This window comes from Neolamprologus brichardi, chromosome 20, assembly GCF_056152115.1.
Source record: "Neolamprologus brichardi isolate AB-2024 chromosome 20, ASM5615211v1, whole genome shotgun sequence".
Lineage (NCBI taxonomy): Eukaryota > Metazoa > Chordata > Actinopteri > Cichliformes > Cichlidae > Neolamprologus > Neolamprologus brichardi.
Window position 1 is genome coordinate 18,575,354 of NC_142123.1, and position 27,903 is coordinate 18,603,256.

A 27,903-nucleotide genomic window follows, 5' to 3' on the forward strand; every position below is an offset into this window, starting at 1 on the left:
TCTGCTCCTGCTAAACCCCTTTAATAAAATACTCTGCAATTAAAGTGTAAATTGTTGACATTTCCTTTGTGAAGCAGTAAAGATAAAAACTTGAGTATTAATCTACATTAATATGAACAGCTCTCACTCCAGCAGTTTAAAAGTAACAGACCCTTGGGGCTTGGTCCAAGCCATTAAATTCAACCCAGTCAGTTACCAGGTACACAGATCTAGAGGTGAGCTGTCCTTAACGGGTGTGGCCGGTAGGACCAGGCCTGCAAAGCTACTCAAGGCCCCAGTTTTTAATCAAAAGAGGGAGGGTAGACACCCAAAGGGCTTGGATCACCTCCCCCATTGTTTGTGAATGTTAGACAGAAAGCGTTTAAGCAAAAAAAGTGCTTGTACTTAATACAAAAGTGCTTGTATTAAATGGTGTGAGTGGGTGAATGAGGCATGCTGTATAAAGTACTTTGAATGAACTGGGATATTACTTGAGTGTACTGATGCAGCTGCAATCACAGCATTGTCCTCTGTTCAGAAATGCTCTTTCCCGTTTTACATAAATGGCGTTCTCTCTTCTTGTTCGTCTGTTTTTTGACATTTGTTTAGGCTCAGGTTGTTTGCTTTCCCGAATGATAGATCATGCATTTCTCCTGGCACGTAAAAGCATATGTTACTCTGTGCTGGGGGTTGGGCACATTTTAACGCTGGTTTAAGGTACACATCAACTTTTAATTGTCCCCTATTACTAATGAAAATCTCACTATTAAAGAAGTCTAGCATGTCCCCGTTGGTAAACTTGATTTGTTTTTTAACCAGGTTAATGTGATCAGTGAATTGTGGCACGTCTTGAGATTTAATTTTGACCCAAAGTCTTTGCCATTGTTAAAAATCTGAATTCCTGTGGATTTTTACTATTGTTCTACTTCACTTATGCCATCTGCATTTTCTTTTCAATATATCCACATACCTGAACCGATGACTTGGTGGTGTTCCAGGCTAGGATAACAGAGCGCTCTTTTTCACTTCCTCTATATACAAATTGGTGTCAGTAGGTAAAACTAGGGGACCCATGGCACATCCATGTTTCTGCCTGTTAGTACTGGCCCTTGTATGTCAAATATATGAAATGAAGACAGTTCCAAGAGCAGACTCACTTGAATCGGTCCTGATCCTGTTGCTGACGTTGGGACTAGCCTGTAATTTCTTACAAACCTTTGGGGCTTTCAAACCCCAAAAACTGGTCCACGCTAAGGATAAAGTCTTCGGTACAAATAGTGTATGCTACTAAGTGTCAGGGGGATTTATCATCTTTCTGGGATGTTACCTGAGTCTTTGCTATTGCTGGTATCAGAGGCTGTAAATCCAAAACTATTCTACATATCTGTGTGCAGTAAAGGATAAAACAGAAATGTGTGTGGAAATTATACAATATACAATAATGGGGGTTTATAAGCCTTAAAGATGAAAATAAATTTAACATAAGCAAATATGTATCCACTAGTTAAATTTGAAGTCTAGTATTTCTTTTTATTTCCTCCACTAACTCTAAGAAAATTTACTTTTTAAGGAACACGGTTGAGTATTTGGCAAGTGAACTAAACAACTAAAGTTTTGCCATATTGGTAAATAATCAGCTAAATTCCACCAACCTCAAACTCTGATACAAAGTCAATTACAGTTACTTCAATGAGTAAAGCCCCAGAACACCTGCAGCAATAATCATTTCACTCACTGTCATGTTAAGCTGCAGGCAGCGGCTGCAGTACTCTCCTGAGCGATAGGTGTCGCCACTCAGACAGTATCTCCACATAAGCGTCTCAGCTTGCATAATACAGTGCTGTTCGTTGACTTTGTTAGTTGTTCCCGTACACGACTCAGGGGGATGATGCCTTTCAGTCTGTGGCACCGTGTCTGTGGAACCGTCACCACCACAACAATATTTAGTTGACTCTGTGGATTCTTTTAAAAAGCAGCTAAAACAAAAGGCTTGCTGTTGAGAATGTTATATTGAATTAATATTTACTTAAAACTTAAAACTACATGCGTATTTTACTGTCTTTATTTAGTTAATTAATCATTTTTGTAGCCTTTTGTGTATAGTGCTTTATGACCACTTGTCTGTGAAAAGTGCTTAATAAATAAACTTTACTAAACCTTTTCTACACAAGCAGAAAAGACAAAACCAGAAAGCAAGACTTTGTTTTGTTGCAAAATGTTTTCCACAAACTCAAGTTTTCCAGCTGTTCCAACACCTAAGCTTCTGCACTGGAGTCTGTGTTGTATAATTGAACTGGTAACAAAAACCAACAGGATTGTACACTCGTGTTTTCATGCCAGCTGTGGTGGCCACAGCACAACGCACCATGTTACAAAAATTGAGACGTGCATGATGACCGATGTGCCTCAAAGGCTGTGTTGCACAACGCATGATATGATGTCTAAATCAGCACAAAACATCCAGTAGACAGACATAATGCCTCCATAAGGCCTGCCTGACACCCATCAATAAAAGCTGCCATCACTTCCAATATTAAGCCTTAATATCATTTGAATGTATAACATAAGAAAGAGGGGGAACTATTTGCCTATCTACCTAGATATATTAGACATATTTTTTATTGTTATGTATTTGACATTTTGACTGGGTAAAGATTTTGGCCCCAGCCTCAAGGGGCCACTGAAGGAACCAGTTCTCCATATTGGATACGTGTTTCCTCCCCAGCATTGCTCTTTGGGTTTGACAAGTATACAACAAGCTGAAACTCAATATGAACGTTCATAGCTGAAGACTCAACTGATATTGATCCTAAAGTCGTTTCCTATCACACACACTTTTCACATTTCACTGTTCCTGCATGTCCACGATGACTCCTGGGGCTAAAATTTGTGAAATTTCCAAAACAAGTTCAGCAAACTACAAATGTACATTTTTTAAATCCAATTTTTTAACAAAAAGCATATAAAGTATAAAATACAGTACCAGCTGTACTGTGTAGTACTGTGGCATCACAGCAAGAAGGTTCTCAGTGTTTTGTGTTCAGTGTTTTATTTGTTCCTGAGTAAATCAGTTTGGCTGAGATTAAAGTTACAGTTTTCACACAGCTGAATGAATGTCAGACTGAAAACGGATTAAACAGAAGTGTGAGATGGTCGAGAATTTATTCTAAAAAAAGAAACTTTTTGAATGCAGGATATTTTATTGACACAGTTTAGCATGAGCAAATCAAAAGCATAATCAAATATTCAAGCAATCAAATAATTTGAATTATACTAATCTAACCAACCTGCTTGGAGCTAATGCTGACTTTGTTTTGATCTTTAAGAGGAGAGCGGTTGGAGAAGAGAAATGGGCACACCATGGCCACGATGCGCCTATCTCTGTATGAATATGATCCAACAGGAGAGGAACCCAGTTCTTGTTTCCAATCAGAAACAATCAGAATCATAAATTAAATTAGTGGGCACTGGTTGCTCCTGTAGTGTTACTACTACAGAATAATCCCCCCCCCCCTCTCTCTCCTGTCTGGATTGATTTACAATCACCTCATATTTGTCTTAAAATCATTACAATAGTTTCTTATTCATTATACTGTTTAACCTTCTACCTGATTATATTCCAGTATTAAGCAATTAAATGTGATTAACTATCAGCAAGATCACATTAGTAGAATTATGATTCTGTGTTCAACAATTACAAGACACATTAGCATTACTTTTATTCAAAATCAGATATAATGATGGGTTGGTGACACATTTGGGATCTTTTCCACATTCCTACAGTCACACACTAATCTGTGAAACTGGATCATGTCCACACACACAAAATCCAGAGAATAATTTTCATTACTCAAACTGCACTCATTCAACATATGAATCATAATTATATTCTTTATCTTTCATTAAGAATAAAGATGATTTACTATTAGCAAAAGCACATATTATGGCATATTATGGCCTCATTAAAGGCTGGATGTTTACCCTCTCTCAGGTGATGGGAGGTAAGCTGGGGGGACTTCAGTCTCTCTCTTTCCCACCAGTTGACTGTGGGTTCTCTTCAGGTACTCTGGCTTTCTCCCAGTGATATTCAGTTAGTAAGGTTAGGTTAACTAAATTGGCCATAGGTGTGAATGGGAGTGTAAATGGTTGACCATCTCTGTATGTTAGCCCTATGACAGAATGGCCACCTGTCCAGTGTATAGCCTGCCTCTCACCCAATGGCAGCTAGGATGGGCTCCAGCACCCTATGACCTGGAGCACAGGATGTATGCATTTAGACATGCTTTTGTTGCCAAGCCAGAGCAGAAGTTGGCTGCAATCAAAGTAATGGAGATCGTACCACCAGGATGATACATATTGCTGAAGGGAATTCAGTCATTCAGCATTACTCTCTTTTTATGTGCACTACTGTGCAAAAGTTTTTAGCCACCTCAGCCACTTACTTTGCATCTAAGAATCCAGACGTTCATTCTTTAAAAAACAACAACTAACAATTATCTTCAGTTTTCCAGTCTTTCTGAAGCTCTTCGAAGTTTTTCTTTGGACATTAGCCACTTTTATTTGTTAAGCCGGGTGTGATTTGTGGCTCAGTTGCAGGGGAGGGGTGGACCAGTGGGTTCAGGGTGTGGTGTCAGGGGAGGCTGGCCCACACAGCTGCTGTCAATCACATGGTCATGCTTCCCTATTTCAGTAGGATGCCAGGACCCAACAGGGGAGTGTGTTGCATTAACGAGGTGGCTGGAAAGCTGCACAAACATTTAAATAGTTATAAATAAAGGAATTCACCTGTCTGTAACACTGTGTGTTCGGGTGCTTTCCAACACAGCTACTAAACACTGACCAGTGAAGCAATAAAAAAGTACCTAAGTCAAGGGATGAGCTACCATTGAGTCTACTAACAGAACACTTAGTAAAAAAGAAAAAAAATGTATATTTATATATATTTTTATATATATACATATATTGGTAAATGGTAAAATGGTCTGTATTTGTATAGCGCTTTACTAGTCCCCTAAGGACCCCAAAGCACTTTACGCATCCAGTCATTCACCCATCCACACACACATTCACACACTGGTGATGGCAAGCTACATATTAATTATAATTCTCCTCATTTTGAACCATAATGAGTGCTAAGGTGATGATGGAGGGTGGCCGCAGCAAAGGCTTTGTGTGCTTCCCTTCTTCAGAGGAGGACATTAAAGCTGTAACAGAGATGAATGGACGTATTATGGCTACAAAGCCACTGTATGTGGCCCTTGCTCAGCGGAAAGAGGAGCATCAGGCTCATCTAACCAACCAGTACATGCAAAAGATGGCCACTGTCCGAGCTGTGCCCAATCCTGTCCTTAACCCATACCAGCCTGTTCCACCCTCATGGCAGCTATCCCACAGGCTCAGAACTGTGCTGCGTTCTCTGCCAAACAGCTGGCCCAGCTGGAAGTTCTGGAAGTACGCCCTCAGCACTTTCAGAACATGCCGAATGCTATGTGTCAGTCAGCACCCGGGCCTCAGGCCTTAAACACCATCTATACAACCACCACCAACAACAACACCCAGGTCCCACACTGATGGCTGCTCAGCGTATACCCACACAGGCACTCAACCAGCGCCCTGCAAATGCTTCAGCCGACGCAGCCCCAGTGCGTGCCAGTACAAATATGCTGCCGGTCTCTGGTCCAAGCAGCTATCAGGAAGCCATTGTTTAGGAATGGAAACAAGGGGAAAAGGCTGAGGTACGCTGAATTAAACAAGAACAGGACTGAAAATCAGTGGCAATAGTTCTCATGGAGTGATGAAAATTTCTAATTTTGACTTAAACTGTTATCATTTGTTACACCAAAGACCCCACAAGTACACATTGTTGCAGTGTTAGTGATGTTTTTGCAGCTGTCTAGCCTCTAGACAGCCTGGCCTCTGCTGAAGACTGATTAGCCAATCAAATTCATCCAAGAAGGCAATTTTTTCCATAGACTCTGGAGACAAGGGAATCTGCCTGTAGCCATTAGTTAAATCTAGTGTCGTGAAAAAATGAGCAGTACCCAACTGGCCCAGGAGCTCATCGACCCAGGGCGTGGGATAACTGAGACACATTATTCATGGTAGTCAACACAGAACCGTAGAGACCCATCTTAGGGCTACACCATACTCTTTGTGACTCTTCTATTTTTCTCATTTTCAGTGTTTCAACCATTGGGGGCAGGGATAGCTCAGTAGGTAGAGTGGTGGCCCCATGATTGTAAGGTCAGGGGTTCAAATCCACTGAACGGCTACCCTGAGGTACCCCTGAGCAAGTTACCGTCCCTACACACTGCTCCCTGGGCGCCCAGTGGCTGCCCACTGCTTCACTGAGTGAATGGGTTAAATGCAGAGAGGAATTTCCCCACAGGGATCAATAAAGTATACATTATTTCTTTCTGAACTATTTTTGTCTCATGCTCAGGTAACCTGTAGGGCCGTGAACTCATCGTCATGCCAGGTCCCATGTTAAAATGGTGCTCTGTGAGTGACATACGACTGGGCAACATACAACATTGTGTGGCTCCTCCTCTGTCCGACACTACCATCTCATAGTCAGTGTCACCCATTCATTGTGTCACTACGAAGGGTCCTTGCCACTTGGAAAGTACCTTTGAGTTCAAAGAAGGAAGCAGTATTGCCTGATCCTAGACCCTCTGTTGTACATGTGTTGCAAATTCTCTTGTGATAACAATGTGTGTCGTTTTGGTCTCCGGTCCAGGACCTATTGAATTTTGCTCATAGCTGGGCTTGGGCCTTCCTCCCAGTTTTTAATAATTAGGGTCAACACACGCTGTGTCTTCCTGCCAAACAGTAGATCAAGGGGGAACCTACCCAAATGCAAACAACCGAGGGTCTAACCAGCAATCCCAGTTGTGCTCAATCTCGTAAATGAACTTCTGAATCATGGACTTTGAAATCTTATTCAGCTGCTCGACCAGCCTGTCAATCTGAGGGTGATAGATGTTGATACAAACATCTTTAATGCCCAGTAATTCATACAGTTTTTTTAGTGTGGGAGACATGAATGCCCTGGTCAGACAGTATCTTTTTTGGGATGCCGACTTGGGTAATTACATGAAAGAGCACCTGCGCCACACTCTTTGCAGGAATGGAGTGCAGGGGCACTGCTTCAGGAGATCCCATTACATAGTTCACTAGAACTGATGTAAAGCAATATCCCCAATTTAAATAAAAAAGACTAAATGTGTGTGACATGGTGTGGTCTGTGGCTCAGCTGCAGGAGAAGGATGGGGCTGTGGGTTCAGGGGCAGTGCCAGGGGAGACTCCAGGGGAGTGTTTCTAAATGTTGGGGCTTCAGAAAATCAACACAGTGTAAAGCACCTTATCCACAGAGAAAGCTAAAAATAACTACACTAAAATAAACCTAACCAGAATACAAATGTAAATAAGCAAGAACTAAAAACAAGGAGTCACGATATAAAGGTGTATAAAAATCTAAAACAAACAAACAAACAGAACATCAAATAACCAGAATTCAGTAACAAAAAACCCTCAAAACTGGACCAAAGCCCAGGACCATATCAAGTTTTGACTTAAGAGCTTGTTAGATTTGCACAGACTCTTTTTTTGTGTTATGTACTATATTTCCATGTCTGTTTGCACGTCGCTGCACCTATTCCCAATTTTCAAAACATCAAGAGAAAAAGGGTGGCTCAAGACCTTTGTACAGTACTGTAAACTGACATTAATTCTAAGACCTACCACATTAATGAAACATCCATTGTTTTTAATAAGCTGTACAAACAATAATGGTCTGGAATGTATTAGACAAAGTTGTTCACAGAACACAAGGACATAAACCTACAAACACAGAGGCCCACACAACACAACACATGGAATATCTAAAAAGTTCTTCTTCATATTAAGTCAAAATCAAAACCTAAGAAGTAGAAACCTTCACTGATCACATCAACTCAGTGGTTAAAAACAAAGTTTAGGGAGGAGGATACCAAGGATAATGGGTTACCATTCCTGGACAGTGTTGTGCTCATTGAAGAGGATGAAAGCCTCAACATTGAAGTTTACCAGAAACCCACACACAAGACAAGCGCCTACTCTTTAACTCCCACCACCCAACAAAAGTCCAATGGCAGGACATTTCTCTTGTCCAGATCAGGCTGGCTGTTCCACCTGATCACGCCCCTCCAGATCTAGCTGTCATTGTCCACATGACTGTTGAAGTCTGTCAATACAAAGTGTGGCATCATCCAGAACCCCACCCACCAACTCCAAGAAAGTTGAGTACTCTGAACTGTTATTCAGCACAAGAAAACAAACCTTTTGTCTACTGGGAGAAAGCAAGAATACCCACTCTTGCCCACTGCCTCTAAGGGACACTTGAGACTGAGTCCAGTCCCTTGCCAGCCTGGTTCTGGGGCCATTTTCAATATCAAGCCTAAATACTCTGAGCCAATAACTTTGGAAAGAAATTGGACTCAAAAGGGTTAAAATGTGTATGGTATGTTAATAAAGATTTACAAAAATGTTCAATCCACACACAAATACAAAGCAATTTAACCACATGTAAACTATTTTGCAAATGCATGCACCTAAACATGAATAACTATGGATCATTTACACATAATTTATAAAGTTCAACTTCACACGATTTTCACTTTCAGAAAGCTTTCCGTGCATCTAGATGTCTAAACTACATGTAACATCTTTCTCACTTACAACCTTAAATACGAGTGCACAAATAGCACAGGTCACATGCCCACGTGGGGACGAATTTTATGCTGGCAGCTTCACACAGACTCACAAATGTAAGCTGCGTTCAAGATCTTGCTGTCATCTGGCCTTCTTCTAAACAGAACTCTACTGGAAAACATAGATTTACCAATTACAGACACTACACAGTACCCTGTGAAGGTTGATATATATAGTTTAAATAAGCTGATGCTGTGGATGATAACGTATGCATTTATAACCCTTTTGGGCCAAAGTTCTCTCCATAGTTAACCACCTTTGTGTGTCTGCTTGGCCTGATTGACACTGTTGGCGTGTGTCTGATGACAGAATGTCGAACTTTCTTTGTAATACTTGGTATGAGTGAGACTTTCCAACTCAAAAGTTCAGGAAGGAAATTAGTATGAGTTGAATTTTTTTAATGTCAGGTGACAACTAACTATGTCTTTTAGCTGTTAAAGCACTACCTGCAATAAAACTAATTTCTCAGATTCTCTTAGGTTAATTTATGCTGGCAGAGTTATTGCCTACATATGCTGGTTGGAGACAGGAAGCAGATCAGGTTTGAGTCCACTGCTATGCTGGCTGGGTTGAGGACTCTTATCTCCTCCCTGCAGTCCTCCAATCATGGAGCCAAGGGTACTGCAGCTGCTGCTGTAGGTCTCCATCTGAGCTGCCATTCTCTTGCCAGGTTTGTCTTTCGGTGGCTGTGGCGAAGTTTGGTTCATGAGAAGAGACACTGGAGTGGTAGCCTTCTCGGTCAGACTTTGCACTGTCACTGATGACTGGCATAAGTACATATGGAAGGTACATTAATATTAGAAAAGATACATAGCTTTTTACACAATTCCATATGATTGTTATTCATCATAGTCAGTTTCAGTTTAGTTGTTTTTATTAACATAACACCGGAAGAGGGTTACAAGAATACCATATGACCAATCATATAACTGTCCCACTCTCATATTTTATGTTCCCATTAGTCCCAGTATATACTAAACATTAGCACTGTTTTCTGTAATCTGCCTGTAACGGACAACAAAAAATAACATTAAAAGTATGTTTGTGATTATGGTGCTGTGAGGATATATTAATTCATTGCACCAGACTGCTACTGGCAGCAATACTGACTATGAGGTGAATCATGTACTTGCTATTAGATGATAGAGCTACACTATCTGTGTCATATAAGTGTCAGTAAATAAAATTATGTTAAATGTTTTTGCTCTCATAAATGTATTCAGTTCAATGCGGGGTTTTTTCAATTAAAATGTATTGATGCAGTGCCAAATTACAACAACAGTTGCCTCAAGGCGCTTCATATTGTAAGGTCAAGACTCTACAATAACATAGAGAAAACAGAGAAAACGCCAAGAATCATATGATCCCCTATGAGCAAGCGCTTTGGTGACAGTGGAAAGAAAAAAACTCCCTTTTAACAGGAAGAAACGTCCAGCAGAACCAGGCTCAGGGAGGGGCGGGGCCATCTGTGCTGTGATTGGTTGGGTGTGAGGGGAGGGAGCTGAGTTGGTTAATATGGAGAGCCAGAGATGAATAACAATTAAGAGTGGGGGAGATGAAGAGTGGGGCACAATGAGTGAAAAAGGGTGAGCAAAAAAGAAACAGTCAGTGTATCGAGCTAAGGCAGGATTCATGGTCGCCTGATTCAGCCCTGGCTATATGGTTTATCAACAAGGAAAGTATGAAGCCTAATCTGAAAAGTAGAAAGGGTGTCTGTCTAATTGGGAGCTGGTTCTAGAGAAAAGGGCCTGAAAGCTGAAAACTCTGCCTCCCTATCTACTTTTATTTACCCTGGAAACTACAAATAAGTCTGAGAGTGAAGTGTTCTTTTGGTGTGATGCAACAGTATGAGGTCTTTTAGATTAAGATTAGATTAAGATTCTATTCTGATGTTAAACATGGGCTCAGGAGGCAGGCCCAGGGGAGGCCGTCATCACACCAGGCAGTAATTGTGTAAATGGCCTGTATTTGTATAGTGCTTTACTAGTCCCTAAGGACCCCAAAGCGCTTTACACATCCAGTCATCCACCCATTCACACACTGGTGATGGCAAGCTACATTGTAGCCACAGCTGCCCTGGGGTGCACTGACGGAGGCGAGGTTGCTGAACACTGGCGCCACCGGGCCCTCTGACCACCACCAGTAGGCAATGGGTGAAGCGTCTTGCCCAAGGACACAACGACCGAGACTGTCCGAGCCGGGGCTCGAACCGGCAACCTTTGAATTACAAGGCAAACTCCCAACTCTTGAGCTACGATTGCCCTCTACCTCTCCTATTTCAGCAGGTGCCAGGACCTGAAGAGGGGAGGTAAGCAGTGAGCAGGAAGTAGCACCAGAAATGAGTTGGGAAGCTGGATACTGCCGGCCTGCATGTGCCAAAGTGTTTGTGTGCAAAACAGCAATAAAAGAAACTGTACTTCACCGTGACCCTCTGGCTGTGTGTGAGGTCCTTAGTGCTCCAGTGGTGCCCAAAGCGAATCTGCGTGATGACGGATATGTGACCTGCACAACTGGTGGAGGCACTAGCACAAATGGTGGTGGAGCTTGCTATTATGCACTGGGAGCAGCCAGTGGCCACCCATAAAAAACACGTAGAACCAGTCCGAGAGCCAGACAAAGGTACCTCCCACAAAAGAGGAGGCCCAGTTAGTGAATATGGTGGTCCTGGAACAATTCATGGAGGGGCTCCCAGCGGGAATGGCAGAGTGGGTCTGCTGCCACCAGCCCTTGGATCTGGCGGTGACCCTGGCCAACGATCACCTGGCAGCACGGCCAGGGTCTCTAAGGGAGCTCCTGCAGCTGGAGGTCGGGAGCCGGGCAGTCTCAGCCCCGAAGAGGAGGTTCCGGAGCATGTTCCAAGCATGGCTATAGTTACTGCAGCTGCTGAACCGGATCCGCATCCCCTTCTGTTTCCACCCCTTCTTCTACTGATGCGACTCTGATTTGATTTGATTCAATTCAGTTTTTTTCTCAGAAATATTATAATTATGATTTTTTATGAGTACATATCCATATTTTTATATGTTACATATCCATATTTTTATATCTATGTATAAAAGCAAAGCTGACACTTGTGAAACTTCATCAGAGGTGGGTGTACCCCTCTTCTTGATCTATAATAGCTGGGATAGGCTCCAGCCTAACTGTGAACCTGAATTGGATAAGAAGAAGATGGATGGTTGGATGGATGGAGAACACTGACACACACTGGAAGATGTGTTGCATTGGAATAGGAAAGAGCTTAGAAAAAAGTGCTTAAGTGAATGGGTGAATGAGGCAAGTTGTGTAAAGCACGTTGAGTACTCAGAGTAGAAAAGCACTGTATATTAATGGTATATTTACCATAAGTCAATGAGAAAATAATGGTAACATCTGGAACGAGATTGTAACATGCTTTTGAGAACCAGTTTTCATTAGCTTGGTGGTTACACTGTGGGTTAATTGGTGTAATACCCACGTGACACAATTGCAGTAAAAAATATACATACAGAACACAAACATAAAAATATCAAAACAAAATTGTAATAAATTGATGAAAATGTAAATTTATAGACACCTACAGTCGGTCAGGGAAGATGTAATACAGAAATAATGGGAACAAATTAGTATGAACCTGTTTTTATACAACAAATGAATGACTACAGTGCTATTCACAGCAGAACAAACATTTAAGGCTCAGTGTTAAACTATGTAGGACAAAAGCTGGAGGACATGCACGGATGCTTCTCTAATGGAACATATTCAGAATATTAAAGCACTTTAACTCACATTGCTCACAGATACCTGGCTCCCTGCTAACATCTTCTTCTTTCTGGCCATGTTGGGATTCCAGTGGCAAACCAGACTGTCATTCTGCACACTGTAGTTCTTGTGGCCAATCAGCCAGTATGTATACATTTTGCCCTTACCCTGGCAGGAGAAGACCGCGCATGAAAAAAGAGCAATGACAAGGTACTGTTCACCAAAAAACCCAAAATGAAAACTAAGCACTGCATATTGTTTGTGTATATGTGGAATTTTTAAGAAATCTCTTAAAGTAGACTTGTGTTGAACATGAAGTAAGAAAATGTTTTATAAAACCTTGGACTAAAGACTCTTTAGCAAACATAAAATTTCCACCAAATTTCACTTTTTTGTCTTTTAATTTAAATTTGGAACGTTCTTAAAATAAATAAAATAATATTAATGATAACATATTATGGCATAGCTGGAAATTCTTTTACCTTAATCTCAATCTCTCCACGAAGCTGCAGCTCATAAGCATTGTCTTTGATCAGAGCCAGGTATGCTTCTGAACTGATGTGGATTTTCTGAGCTGGCATAAAGAAAAATTAAAATCAACAGAAATTAAAATCATGTAAACATTTAAGATTTTCCAGATTTCTATTTGTATATTTGTGCAAGAAAGATCCAAGAAAGCTGTTTTTGGTACCAAATTCCAATATAACACATACATCTATAGATCTATTTAGTTTCATTCCATGTCCACTATATTGTGCTATATTGTGTGTGCTAGTGTATACTGGGACTAGCTGCACATACGCAGGCTGGTTGATTCCATTCTAGAGGCTGTGTTGACGGTATCTCCAAATAGACAGTATCTTGGCATCTTGTAGCCCACTATTCCTGCCACACATGGACCTGCATCGCAGAAGAAAAAGAAGAAACACTTTACAATCTTCTAAAAAAAAACCTTTAGCACTAAACATTCAGAATATTCATCAATGGAAGAAGATTGGGGGGAAAAGCAACGCCATATCAACTGTAATTTTTAAAAAAATGTGTGGTGGTGGGGTGTGGTTTGTGGCTAAGCTGGGAGGGGTGGTGCCAGGGTGCCAGCCATCACCTAATTGTGCCTCTCCTATTTTACACAATAGGACACTGGGAATGAGGGGCGTGTGGAGACAGGAGAAAAGCTGCAAGCAGCAGTCAGAGTTACATTAAAGTGGCTAAAAAAAAGCATGAGAGATACAGTGGGGCAAAAAAGTATTTAGTCAGCCACCGATTGTGCAAGTTCCCCCACTTAAAATGATGACAGAGGTCAGTAATTTGCACCAGAGGTACACTTCAACTGTGAGAGACAGAATGTGAAAAAAAAATCCATGAATTCACATGGTAGGATTTGTAAAGAATTTATTCGTAAATCAGGGTGGAAAATAAGTATTTGGTCAATAACAAAAATACAACTCAATACTTTGTAACATAACCTTTGTTGGCAATAACAGAGGTCAATCGTTTACTATAGGTCTTTACCAGGTTTGCACACACAGTAGCTGGTATTTTGGCCCATTCCTCCATGCAGATCTTCTCAAGAGCAGTGATGTTTTGGGGCTGTCGCCGAGCAACACGGACTTTCAACTCCCGCCACAGATTTTCTATGGGGTTGAGGTCTGGAGACTGGCTAGGCCACTCCAGGACTTTCAAATGCTTCTTACGGAGCCACTCCTTTGTTGCCCGGGCGGTGTGTTTTGGATCATTGTCATGTTGGAAGACCCAGCCTCGTTTCATCTTCAAAGTTCTCACTGATGGAAGGAGGTTTTGGCTCAAAATCTCACGATACTTGGCCCCATTCATTCTGTCCTTAACACGGATCAGTCGTCCTGTCCCCTTGGCAGAAAAACAGCCCCATAGCATGATGTTTCCACCCCCATGCTTCACAGTAGGTATGGTGTTCTTGGGATGCAACTCAGTATTCTTCTTCCTCCAAACACGACGAGTTGAGTTTATACCAAAAAGTTCTACTTTGGTTTCATCTGACCACATGACATTCTCCCAATCCTCTGCTGTATCATCCATGTGCTCTCTGGCAAACTTCAGACGGGCCTGGACATGCACTGGCTTCAGCAGCGGAACACGTCTGGCACTGCGGGATTTGATTCCCTGCCGTTGTAGTGTGTTACTGATGGTGACCTTTGTTACTTTGGTCCCAGCTCTCTGCAGGTCATTCACCAGGTCCCCCCGTGTGGTTCTGGGATCTTTGCTCACCGTTCTCATGATCATTTTGACCCCACGGGATGAGATCTTGCGTGGAGCCCCAGATCGAGGGAGATTATCAGTGGTCTTGTATGTCTTCCATTTTCTGATGATTGCTCCCACAGTTGATTTTTTCACACCAAGCTGCTTGCCTATTGTAGATTCACTCTTCCCAGTCTGGTGCAGGTCTACAATTCTTTTCCTGGTGTCCTTCGAAAGCTCTTTGGTCTTGGCCATGGCGGAGTTTGGAGTCTGACTGGTTGAGGCTGTGGACAGGTGTCTTTTATACAGATGATGAGGTCAAACAGGTGCCATTCATACAGGTAACGAGTGGGGGACAGAAAAGCTTCTTACAGAAGACGTTACAGGTCTGTGAGAGCCAGGGATTTTCCTTGTTTGAGGTGACCAAATACTTATTTTCCACCCTGATTTACGAATAAATTCTTTACAAATCCTACCATGTGAATTCATGGATTTTTTTTTTCACATTCTGTCTCTCACAGTTGAAGTGTACCTCTGGTGCAAATTACTGACCTCTGTCATCATTTTAAGTGGGGGAACTTGCACAATCGGTGGCTGACTAAATACTTTTTTGCCCTACTGTACTACGTGCATTGCCCAACTCACGGGAACTCGTGCAAACGCCACGACACTTCTGCCGGGTGGATCTTCTAGGCTGATGGTGTGTGTTCTGTGGATGGGCTAAAATCAGACAATTTACACTGGATGATAAAGTACTTGTATTACTCTCCTTATCCAAATGAAAGTTATTTGCCAAGTGGCAGGGACCTTTTGTGGTCATGCAGTGAGTGAGGGATGTTGACTATAAAGTGGTGCATTCGGACAGAGGTGGAGCAAAACAAATATAGCACCTCCACCCCTTTAAAGCATGGAGAGAGACAGAAACTGTATCTCTGGGGAACCTGGTGAAAGACCGTTGTGATAACCATCTCACGCTGGTTCAGACAACAGCGTATTCCAGATGCATTCTCTCACTTGCCCATTCACACCACACTCACTCAGGTGTAACACTGTGTTCATGGTCCTACAGATTATCTGTACATAAAAGACAAGTAGTTCAGAAGGAACTGGCTGTAATGCTGGAGATGAGTGTAATAAGAGAGCTGCACAAAGATGGCTCTATATGCTCGTGCGCAGACTAAAACAAAGTGAATGAGGTGTCATCGCTTATCCCATGACGCAGGTTTTTATGTGTATATAGGCTAGGTGCATGTTAGGTGCATAGCTGCCAGCCATCACCTAATTGTGCCTTCCCTATTTTACACAGTAGGATGCTGGAACCAAGGGCCATGCACAAGAAGCGGTCAGAGCAACATTCAAGTGGCTGAAAGCAAGCACGAGAGCTGCGGCTCACACAGCTGTGTGTGTGCCAAGCAGTGAAGACTGTCTGAACTGCCATACTCCATGTTAGACTTGGTGTTTTGGGTTTGTCAGTAGCCTCTTGTGTTGCAAAGAAACTGAAATACAAATTCTAGTGAAAATCATCTGTTGCTTTATCCATAAAAGTTAAAAACAGTACCTTTTTCAAATTTTTACAATCTTCCCTTCATGGTTGTCTCTTTGTGCACACCTGGACTGCTCCCAGCACTCCATATAGGCTTCTTATAAGTCCTGTTCAAGAATGTATACATGAACAACAAACTTAAACAGAGCCCAAAGATCAGTTTCTGTGTCAAAACAGAACCAATAGCAAACTGTTTCTTCAACTGAAGAATTGAAACCCTGTTGGTTTACGCTGTGAGTGACTGCCTTGCAAAAATCTTGGCAGCACAGATGCAGCACACTCATCCATTGTCACAAGTTGCAAGAACATGAGAATCTGCTAACATGTCCAAAGGAGAACATGCAGCTGTGGTGCATAAGGAGTAAGTACTTTTGAGTAAGTACTGCACAAGGAGACAACCTTCAAGAGGAGATTTGGCAAATGTAACAGGTAAATGTACCTGTTTATATACTCACATATGTGGAAAGTACAAGATTGAATTAATGCTGAATAATGCTCAAGGAGCTATAAAGACTGTGTAAAACCACAAATGTGGATTTGTGGACAACTTGAAATTGTTTGAAGAGTAAGTGTATACTATATGCAAACTAAAAAGCACTCAAACACCTGGATATAGGCTCTGCATCTAAGAGCTTCTAAGTGTTATTGAGTTTACCTGATGTCTATTATCTCCAATAAATTTTATGGCTTTGTTCTGATGGTACACAGTTAAAGCTCCGTGAGGATGCCAACATTTCTATGTTTAAGATTTTCAACAGAATCCTCCTCTGAGGATTGTGAATTGTTGAGGATTGTTGCTTTGTAATGCCATTTTTATATTGTATATATAAATATTGTATTTTATATTATATTGTTAAGCACTTTGTGCAGCATCGGCTGTTTGAAATGTGCTATATAAATAAACTTGACCTTGACCTTGAATATCCAGGAATTGTAATCTGATATTGTTCCTTTACTAGATGGTACTTACCACAAAACACCTGACCAAGGTCACTGTAGTGATTCACATTTTTATCAATCCCCACGCAGATTATAATTTTCTATAACACAGAAAACATCTGCTGTATCTTAATAAATTCCTCTGACCTGTGTGGATGCCAGCTCTGAGCTGAAGCCTCTCATTGGGCATGTGAGGAATGGAGACCTGTCTGACGGCTGCTACCAGATCCAGAGCCATCTTGGCAATTTCATCCACATGTCTGTCTCCGTTCCTTTCAGGTAGGCCACTCACCACCATGTATGCATCTCCTATAGTCTCCACCTGGATTAACAGATTTTTAGAAATTTGCATAAAATATACAACCTACTCATGTCTAGGAAAATGCCGGGATCGGTGTGGGATCGACTCGTCTGATTTATATATTTTGCAATACCATATTTTCCGCACTATAAGGCGCACTTAAAATCCTTTAATTTTCTCAAAAATCAACAATGCGCCTTATAATCCAGTGCGCCATATGTATGAATTCTGGTTGTGCTTACTGACCTCGAACCGATTTTATGTGGTACACGGCGCTCAAAAATATGTCAAAAATGTTTTAGTACAACTTTGGTAAGCTACAAAGCCACACCGCTTGATGGATTGTTGCAGCATTACGGCTACCGTAGTCAGGAGCCTTGCAGAGTAATCTGGGTCCAAACTAGGGCTGGGTATCGTCACTGATTTCTAGAATCAATTCAATTCCGATTGACAAGGTCCTGAATCAATTCGATCCACGATTCGATTCAATTCGATTTGAATCTGGGAAATTTTGCCTCAGACAGTCAGGAATATTATAATTCAGATCAGTACATTTACATATTTTTGTATCTCTAAAAAGGAAGCTGACACTTTCCAGACTTTATCAAAGGTGTGAGCATCACAGCAGATGCCTTTGTGTCAAAGTAGCTGAAGATAAAACACAGAAAAACATGAAGGTGATTTTCCTGGCCTGGGATTTTATAAAAATATTCTGCAGTACATCAAAAACGAAAGAAAAACATTAATCAACTTATGAACATTACCTCTGAAGTTACAGCGGTTTTATTAGAGACACGGCTAAGCATTTTGTATTTTGTATAATTTTAAAAAGTTTAAATTTGTTCAGAAGCCCATTGAACGGCAGAAATTAGGTTTTCTTTTCGGAAGTAAGTAAAACGGAAAAAGAACATCGGCCGACAGCGCTGTAAACAACGGTAGTCTTGTGCGTAACAAGCAAACAAATAATGCAGAAAACAGATTTCGGGGATAGATGGGAAACTGTTCTTGAAGTACACTGAGAAACGGAGAGAGAGAGAGAGAGAGAGAGAGAGCTGTGCATGAAGTGTGATTTTATCGTGGTGGAAGCAAAACAGCAAAAGTCAGAGGGAATCCATGACGATGTTTATGTGAAGCTTAGTTTGGATCTTCTTTTGCTGCTGGTTCGGTCAGTATTGTTTGGAGAGAGATAAAACTAACAGCTTTAGAATCAGCGCAAAAAGGGCGTAAACACAAAGCGTGGGCCCGCCGAAACATCAGAATCAGCGAGCTGTCAGCTTTCAGCCCCGACCATGTCGTGCCGTCGGGTGAGAAAGTCACATCTCACTGATTCTGATCCGCAGGTCCGCGCTTTGTGTTTACGTCTTTGTGCAGAAGCCATGTAGCTGCTCTCATTTACTGTTTTAGCTGTTTGGTGGTTTTAGAAATTTTGTGAGGTTTCACCTGAGATTCTGGAATTTTGGGCAAAATACACTTATATAAAAAAATCGATTCAGGATTTTAATGAATCGATATCACGTTATCCAAGCCAGAATCGATTTTAATCGATGAATCGATTATTAAAACCCACCCCTAGTCCAAATTTTGCTTCAGGTCCCAAAGTCAAACAAACACTGCAGCATCACTGAGAGTTAAAAACTATCTAAATTCTTTCATCTTTAATAAAATGATCAGCGATGCATCCAGGCATCCATGAAAACAGAATTTATTATATTTAACGGAGTTAGAAGTTAGCAGGAAGTTAGCTCGCTAGTTTCCACCTAAACATGATATACCATGTTCTGACTGAGAGATTTCTGAAAATTAAAACGTACAGCTCTGCTATCACTTAAATGAAGGACCCTCCAGCAGGAACAGAAGATGAAGAAGAAATGAAGACAGAAAACTAAACCGCAGTGACGTTTGTAGGGTTACTGAAGTTGGGCCAGCTGATATATATATGATGTGCTATGTGATCGCGAGCGACACAGCTATGTTAGCATAGCAAAAACACAGTGAAGTTGGAGGATGAACGCTAACTTTTTTCCATTCGATAAAAGTTAACGTGAGGGTTCCTGATGGTTAGAGACAAATGCAATCGCAGGATGCTGTAAACTGACCAAACTTCAGTCAGGAGAACAACTGAGAAAATCCATCCACAGTACGAGGTTAGTCATTAATATACTGCAACAACATTATGAATCAATGGTACGGAAGTGGAGGAAGCAAGAAGAATGAGCTGAGTAAAGTTTGACTAATCTGACTGTTTTGTTTCGTTTAATGTGCCTTATAATCCAGTGGAGAGAAAGGTGGTCAGATTGTCCCAGGTGGGGTAGGGGTGTCGCTTTGCAGGTTTGCTTGATGTTACTGTACACACGGTCCAGTATCCTGTGCCCCTGGTAGGACGCTTAACATGATGGTGGAATTTCGAGTTTACGGATTTCAAACATGGCTTATTAAAATCCCCAGCAACGATAGGGCCCTCAAGCTGGTCTCTGCTGTTTACTGATGATAAGTTTTAGGTGATCGCTTACCAGAGTCTTTGTTGCAGTCCTGGCGGTGAAGCATCAGATATTTGTGGATGGAGCCAAGATTCAGTTTTAATCAGTAGATAACACGCCCGGACAAAATGGTTGTAGTAAATCTTTGATTGTAGCTCTTCCATTTTGTTTGTGTAGGATCTGTCGTTAGTTAGGAAGATGAATGGAAGCAGGGGTTTGTGTTGCTGCTTTTGCAGTTGGACACGATAGCCAGCTCTGCATCCCAGCTTTTTATTCCTCTCCTGCCATCTCTTGCTGTTCCTGACAATAACCAATGGAGCTCCTGGTGGTCTTGCAATCCTGATAGATACTGTGAGTCCAATCCAAATAAAGTCTGGCTTCAGGCTGAGGTCAGTGTCTTTCAGTTCCTGACTACTGAAAGTGATCAGTGCATTGCAGGAACTAGCAATGAAAAAGCATAAAAAGCACAAAAAGAAAAGTGCTGCAGCACGCGTCCATTTGCATTTCAATCTTTGAATTCAGCTTATTTGAAACTTTAGTAGGATATAAACAAACCTTAACCTCCTAAGACCTGAACTCTTCCACAGCATGTATTTTTAATTTCTCTTTGATATTTGGGCATATTGGGGCCTGATGAATGTAAAAACAAAGAATTACCAGATTTTTTTTTTTTTTTACCTTATTTTTGTTTTTAAGAAAAACTAGAGCCACATATGAGGATATTTGTTTAAAATTTCGATAGAACAGTAGCAGTATAATGTCCTTGTAAGTGGATATCAGGCCCTTGTAGAGCAAAATTGAGTATTTTGGTCTAAATAACCCAAAATGTGATGTCCACATATGTGGACGGCAGGTCCTAGGAGGTTAAAGTCCAAGTTTGTGGTGAGAGTAGCTAGCAGTGAAATACTGAAAATATTCTTTGAGACTAGCTTCACACTGGAGTACTGCATTCCAAGTGAAGTATCACAATGACAATTATGTGACAAAGTACCAACATCAGGTCAGAATCAAATCACTGAGCTATGACCCGTCCATATTTGCAAACTTAGCAGAGGAACTTTATAGCATTCTCCTGTTGTATGGTGACACTTTCACATCATATGGTATGTAGCCAGTCTATGATAAGAGCAAGACAATAGCATTTAATGCAGAAGAAGAACTGATTCTATGTGACAGTCTTGTAACTCTTGGAGAAAAAAAAGTTTAAAAATCTCAGAAGTTTCATGTATCTTGGTGTAGTGCAGCAGCAGGGAAGGGGTAGAGCAGAGGGTTCAGGGGCAGTTCTAGGCGCACAGCCACAGTGTGCCAGCCACTATTTTAACTCAGTAAAATGCTGAGACCGGTCATGTTCAGAGAGTAAGGACAGCAGCAGTGGAAGAACGCTGAAGGAAAAGCTGCAAGTGAAGCACACGTGTAAAACAGTAATTGTGAGAATAAACGCGACCTGTTCAGTTGAAACTGAGAGTCTGGAGCTGGATGGTGGGTTTCACATGACCGTGGTGTTACATTGGCACCCAACTTTGCCTATCACACACGATGCAAGGGAGCTGGCCAACATGCACCAAGAGCAAGAGACAGCACCACAGCAGTAACTGGAGACGCTGCAGGCCCAAGCCGAGCAGCACACACAGGTAATAGGAGAAATAAAGTAAAAGTAAAGTTTATTTATTAAGCACTTTTCATAGACAGGCAGTCACAAAGCGCTGTACACAAAGGTTAAAATAAACAGAACATTTGGTAACAAAATCAACAATATAGTCAATACAAAAGATTGCATATAAATAAAAATGTAAAATTGAAAAAGGCGTTGATCAACAGAAGTTCTGTTTAAACAAAAGTTTTAAACTGCTTTTTAAAGAATCCACAGAGTTAACCAAAAGTAGTTGTGGTGGTCGACTGTTCCACAGCCTTAGTGCCACAGACTGAAAGGCTGGAGGATTTGTGGCTCCGTACCTGTTAATCCTGTCTGTTCCTGCTGAAGGGTCCGAGGAACCTCTTCATCCATCTTCTGTTCCTACTCGAGGGTCCGAGGAACCGCTCCAGCCATCTGTCTGGAGGGTCAGAGGAACCATTTCTGTTCCTGCTGAAAGTCCTGAGGGGTCGCTCCAGCCGTCTTCTGTTCCTGCTGGGGCTTCTGGAGAACCACGCCAGCCGTCTGTTCCTGCTGGGGGGTCCAAGGAACTGCTTCAGCCATCTGTCTTAGCTGGAGGGTCAGATAAACCGCTTCAGCCATCTTCTGTTCCTGCTGGAGGGTCCAGGGGGTCGCTCCAGCCGTCTGTTCCTGTGGAGGGGTCCAAGGAACTGCTTCAGCCATCTGTCTTCACTGGAGGTTTAGAGGAACCGCTTCAGCCGTCTTCTGTTCCTGCTGAAGGTCCTGAGGGGTCGCTTCAGCTGTTTCCTCATCCTGCTGGAGGGTCCGGGGGGTTCGCTCCAGCCGTATTCTGTTCCTGTTGGACGGTCTGGGGGTTGCTCCAGCCATCTTCTGTTCTTGCTGGAGGGGCTGGGGGGTTGCTCCAGCCGTCTTCTGTTCCTGCTGGGGAGTCCAAGGAAGCTTCAGCTATCTGTCTTCACTGGAGGGTCAGAGGAACCTCTTCAGCCGTCTTCTGTTCCTGCTGAGGTCCCAAGGGATCACTTCAGCCGTTTTCTGTTCCTGCTGGAGGGTCCGGCGGGGTCGCTCCAGCCGTCTTCTGTTCCTGCTGGAGGGTCCGAGGGGGGTTGCTCCAGCCGTCTTCTGTTCCTGCTGGAGGGTCCAGGGGGGTCGCTTCAGCCGTCTTCTGTTCCTGCTGAAGGTCCCAAGGGGTCGCTTCAGCCGTTTCCTCATCCTGCTGGAGGGTCCGGGGGGTTCGCTCCAGCCGTATTCTGTTCCTGCTGGACGGTCAGGGGAACCGCATCAGCCATCTTCTGTTCCTGCTGGAGGGGCCGAGGAGTCGCTCCAGCCGTATTCTGTTCCTGTTGGACGGTCTGGGGGTTGCTCCAGCCGTCTTCTGTTCCTGCTGGAGGGGCTGGGGGGTCGTTCCAGCCGTCTTCTGTTCCTGCTGGAGAGTCCAAGGAACCGCTTCAGCCATCTGTCTTCACTGGAGGGTCAGAGGAACCTCTTCAGCCGTCTTCTGTTCCTGCTGAGGTCCCAAGGGATCACTTCAGCCGTTTTCTGTTCCTGCTGGAGGGTCCGGCGGGGTCGCTCCAGCCGTCTTCTGTTCCTGCTGGGGATCCAAGGAACTGCTTCAGCCATCTGTCTTCACTGGATGGTCCATGGAACCTCTCCAGCTGTCTTCTGTTCCTGCTTGAGCGTCCGAGGAACCGCTCCAGCCATTTGTCTTTGCTGGAGGGTCAGAAGAACCGCTTCAGCCAGGTTCTGTTCCTGCTGAAGGTCCTGAGGGGTCGCTTCAGATGTTTTCTGTCTCTGCTGGAGGGTCCGAGGAGCCCATCCAGACACCATCTGCACCACTAGATCCTCCACCGTTGCCTGCAGTCCCACCACCTGCAGTTTCCACACTGTCGCCTGCAGTTCCACCACCTGCAGTTCCACCACCTGCAGTTCCACCACCTGCAGTGCCACCAACTGCTCCATCATGTGCAGCTGCCACACCTGTGCCATCTCCGTCCTTCACGTCCTGTTCGACTTCGTTCAGCTCTTCACTGTCGCCAACCACTTTCCAGACTGTTTGCCGGATATCTTCGCTGTCATGGTCGGCCTCCGGACTTGCTTCGTCTGTGCCGCCGCTGCCATCCTCGTGGTCAGCCTCCGGATTTGCTTCGCCCGCTGCCTTTTCCATGGCCGGCCGCCGGACCGGTTCAGTCACCTGTGCCATTGCCACTTTCCTTGTGGTTGGGCCCTGAACTGTTTAGCAATGGACTGTTGTGCTGTCGCCTTCCAGGTTGGTCACCTGAACTCTATGTGAACGGTGTCCGTGAGCTCCAGTATTTTCTGTGGAATCTGTTTCCTGTTCCTGTTCCTGCTCATCATGTCCTGTGTTTCTCTGGTTATCATCTCATGTTTCTCTTATATTTCAGGTTTGTTTACTGGGTTTCCCAGTTCAGAGTATTTCTTAGTTCTGTCCCTGCCACCCTTGCTTTTGTTTGTTTTCACCTATTGTAAATAAAGCTCACTAGCATCACTGCCTATGCCTGCATTCTGGGTCCTTCTCTCATAAACTCCACACGTCTGCCGTAGCAGCTGTGACATGTTTTATTGTTAAGGTCTCATGTTTCCATGTTCAGTGTGTCTACCTGTGGCGTCACGTTAATTCGTGTCAGTTGTGTTCGCCGTGTGTTCTCACTACCCAGACATTATCCTTCTGTGTATTTATGTCAGCGTCTCCCTCAGTCCTGTGTCGTGATCGCCCTCATACCTCACTGTGTGTTCTGTCTGCCAGCCTGTCAAAGAAGTACAGCCCAACCAGTCAACCATAAAATGGCTGATTCCACTTCAACCTACCTTGCACTTCTCTTTCTGGAGGCTCCTGGGAGCATGAAATCAGGTCTGTCAAGGCTGTCCTGACTGCACCCCTGGGTTCGCAAGTTGTCAGCAAAGAAGTGCGGACAACTCGCAAACCCAGGGCTGTTGCTGATGATTTGGCCAGACCATTTGTTACCACAGGCAGTATATCGCTGCTTGGACTGCCAAGTACTATCAGACCACTTCTGGACATGGTTCCTGCACCACTACCTGCCCGCCATACTCCCTCTTAGTGGCAGTCAGATACAGCCCTGCTTCAACTGGGTAGTGTTTTGATAATCGCTGATCCCAAACTTCCCAGAGCTTCACATGGCCTGTAGGGAACATTAGAAAGGTGATCCCTGGCAGCCTTATTTGCACTGCAGAGGTTAAAGTGATGGACCATACCTATGGATGACCTGTGAGGTAACCTCATTCGGCTGACTGCTGTTCCGAATGAAGATTTATACAATGGATTTAGTACTGCAAACTTGCTGGAGCAAGTCTGGGGTGGCTGTTCTGAAGATGTCATTTACCAGCCTGTCCACAAGGGGCAGCTGTGTACTCTATTTAGTGCAGATGGACCAGTGATAACCGGTTCAGCCATGCAGTCTCTTGGTTGGGGGCTTCATCAGATCCACAGTTGATTGCTGTTTGTGTTCCTGTGTGTGCATCCAGAGAAATGTAACTGTTCAGTAAGGCATGCAGGCTGTGAACAACTTTTCAGTTTCTGATAAACTTTAATGTGCCTTATATTATTGTGTGTATGCATGTGAACCACAGCTCTGTGCTGCCTTAAAGAGCAGTAAACCCATCAACTGTGTCATGATTCTTTGTCTGCTTTGAGCCTGGGGGAAACATAGGGAGTGCATTCGAACCGATGCGCACTCTGTGATTATCACCAAGTGTAGCTGGCATGGTAGTTTAGAGCCTTCACCACAATAGCAACACAGCATAATGAACAGGATCCATACTGTCTTAATATCATTCTTTGCAGCAGAGACTTCAGGCTTCAATGATGGCTGCAGATAGAGAACCAGGGAAACTCAGCTGCAGCTTTTCAGACTGATTAGTAGTCTGAGGAGCAGCCCAGAACCCTGCTCTGTCTCTTCTGCAAGTACTGCAAAGGTTCTGTTGAGGTTTCCTTGTGTGTAACGGCACACACAAAATACCTAAAACAGGGAGGACTAGAATGTATGCTAGGGTGTTACTGATTGACAGTGCATATTGTTACTGAAATCTGTTGAAGCCTAAGCTACAACCAAAATTAGGCTTTACAGAGGTATACTGAAAGGCTACAACTACTAACTTGCAGATTTAATAAATCTGCATAAGTGCAGACACCCCAGATTTCAACAATGTATAACCTTAAAGCCCAGAGACATGCCCACAGAACAAGTAACTAAATAAAGAATTATTTTAATTGAAGTCAAAAAAGTGATGAAAGTGGAAGTAAAACTTGGGTTACCTTGTAGACATCATAGGAGTCAATGCGCGTATCAAAACACATGTAGAGGTTGTTGAGCATCTTCACTACTTGCAATGGAGTACAGGACGCAGAGATAGAGGTGAAGCCCACAATGTCTGAGAAAAAAATGGTCACCTGGAACCAAAGGTAGAAAAGTAGTTCCATTACTATATAGAATTACTGTTTGTAGTGGAAATATAGTAGAAAACATCTAAAAGAGAAATAAAATCTTCAGATGGAGAAAACAAAGTTGAACTTGTACCAGAATTATGGGAAGATAAAACTACAGAGAAAAAAAGGAACATCTTGTGATCCAGAGCGTATGGCGTTATGTGTCAGACATGGTGACCGCAGTGTTGTGCCATGGGGATGTATGGCTGCTAAAGGAATGTGCCACTACTGTTAACTGTTGATGCGACTGCTGAGAAGCAGCAGGATGAATTGTGTAGTATACAGGACTACACTTTCTGCTCAGATTCACCAGATGCTAATAAACTGAACTGAGTGACTATGAATAACAACCAAAAGCAATTTTAAAGTTTCTCAAGGCAAAGAAACTGTTGATTGCTTTGTTGTCAACTCATGAGAGCATGCTTTTCAGTTATTAAAGATGAAACCAAAAAGAGGGAGACACACAAACAGGCAGCAGGAGCAGGAGAGTGGCTGTTGTAAAGGCCTGGCTAAGCATCTCAAGACATGAAAGGCAGTAACGGAGGATGTACATAGGTTAAAGACTTTAGGCAGTCACTACCCGAAAAAAAAAATGTTTACTTGGATATTAGAAAACATCCTTGTATTAAATTTTTTAAATTGCTTACAGATGTATTCAGATGAAAGATGTCCAAAACCTATGGGCCTACACTATATATATATATATATATATATATATATATATATATATATATATATATATATATATATATATATATATATATATATATATAACACCCAGCACGCCCCTGCGGGCGGTTTTTCCTTCAAGCTCGGGTCCTCTACCAGAGGCCTGGGAGCTTGAGGGTCCTGCGCAGTATCTTAGCTGTTCCCAGGACTGCGCTCTTCTGGACAGAGATCTCCGATGTTATTCCCGGGATCTGCTGGAGCCACTTGCCTAGCTTGGGAGTCACTGCACCTAGTGCTCCGATTACCACGGGGACCACTGTTACCTTCACCCTCCACATCCTCTCGAGCTCTTCTCTGAGCCCTTGGTATTTCTCCAGCTTCTCGTGTTCCTTCTTCCTGATATTGCTGTCATTCAGAACCGCTACATCGATCACTATGGCCGTCTTCTTCTGTTTGTCTACCACCACTATGTCCGGTTGGTTAGCCACCACCATTTTGTCCGTCTGTATCTGGAAGTCCCACAGGATCTTAGCTCGGTCATTCTCCACCACCCTTGGGGGCATTTCCCATTTTGACCTCGGGACTTCCAGGTTATACTCGGCACAGATGTTCCTGTACACTATGCCGGCCACTTGGTTATGGCGTTCCATGTATGCCTTGCCTGCTAGCATCTTGCACCCTGCTGTTATGTGCTGGATTGTCTCTGGGGCATCTTTACACAGCCTGCACCTGGGGTCTTGCCTGGTGTGATAGACCCCAGCCTCTATGGATCTTGTACTCAGAGCTTGTTCCTGTGCTGCCATGATTAGTGCCTCTGTGCTATATTTCAGTCCAGCTTTGTCGAGCCACTGGTAGGATTTCTGGATATCAGCCACCTCCTCTATCTGCCGGTGGTACATACCGTGCAGGGGCCTGTCCTTCCATGATGGTTCCTCGTCTCCCTCCTCTTTCTTGGGTTTCTGCTGCCTGAGGTATTCACTGAGCACGCTGTCAGTTGGGGCCATCTTCGTGATGTATTCTTGGATGTTCGTTGTCTCATCCTGGACTGTGGTGCTGACACTCACCAGTCCCCGGCCCCCTTCCTTCCGCTTAGCGTACAGCCTCAGGGTGCTGGACTTGGGGTGAAACCCTCCATGCATGGTAAGGAGCTTTCTTGTCTTTATGTCAGTGGCTTCTATCTCCTCCTTTGGCCAGCCTATTACCCCAGCAGGGTAC

The 27,903-nt window shown here is 43.2% G+C and overlaps 1 protein-coding gene and 1 pseudogene across 1 annotated transcript in view; one reads left to right on the forward strand and one right to left on the reverse strand.

Moving 5' to 3' along the window:
• The first annotated feature begins 5,098 nt into the window (after positions 1–5,098).
• Positions 5,099–5,713, forward strand: LOC118455249 (polyadenylate-binding protein 1A pseudogene; annotated as a pseudogene).
• A 3,523-nt stretch (positions 5,714–9,236) lies between these two features.
• Positions 9,237–27,903, reverse strand: part of LOC102783737 (uncharacterized) — a 41,853-nt gene continuing 23,186 nt past the window's right edge. Inside the window, exons 3-8 of the mRNA XM_035913636.1 lie at positions 25,849–25,983; positions 17,315–17,489; positions 13,273–13,371; positions 12,954–13,045; positions 12,499–12,639; positions 9,237–9,494 (exon numbers count right to left, since the gene is read on the reverse strand). Of these exons, the coding sequence (XP_035769529.1) occupies positions 9,237–9,494; positions 12,499–12,639; positions 12,954–13,045; positions 13,273–13,371; positions 17,315–17,489; positions 25,849–25,983 (900 nt within the window). The remainder of the gene's footprint in view (positions 9,495–12,498; positions 12,640–12,953; positions 13,046–13,272; positions 13,372–17,314; positions 17,490–25,848; positions 25,984–27,903) is intronic.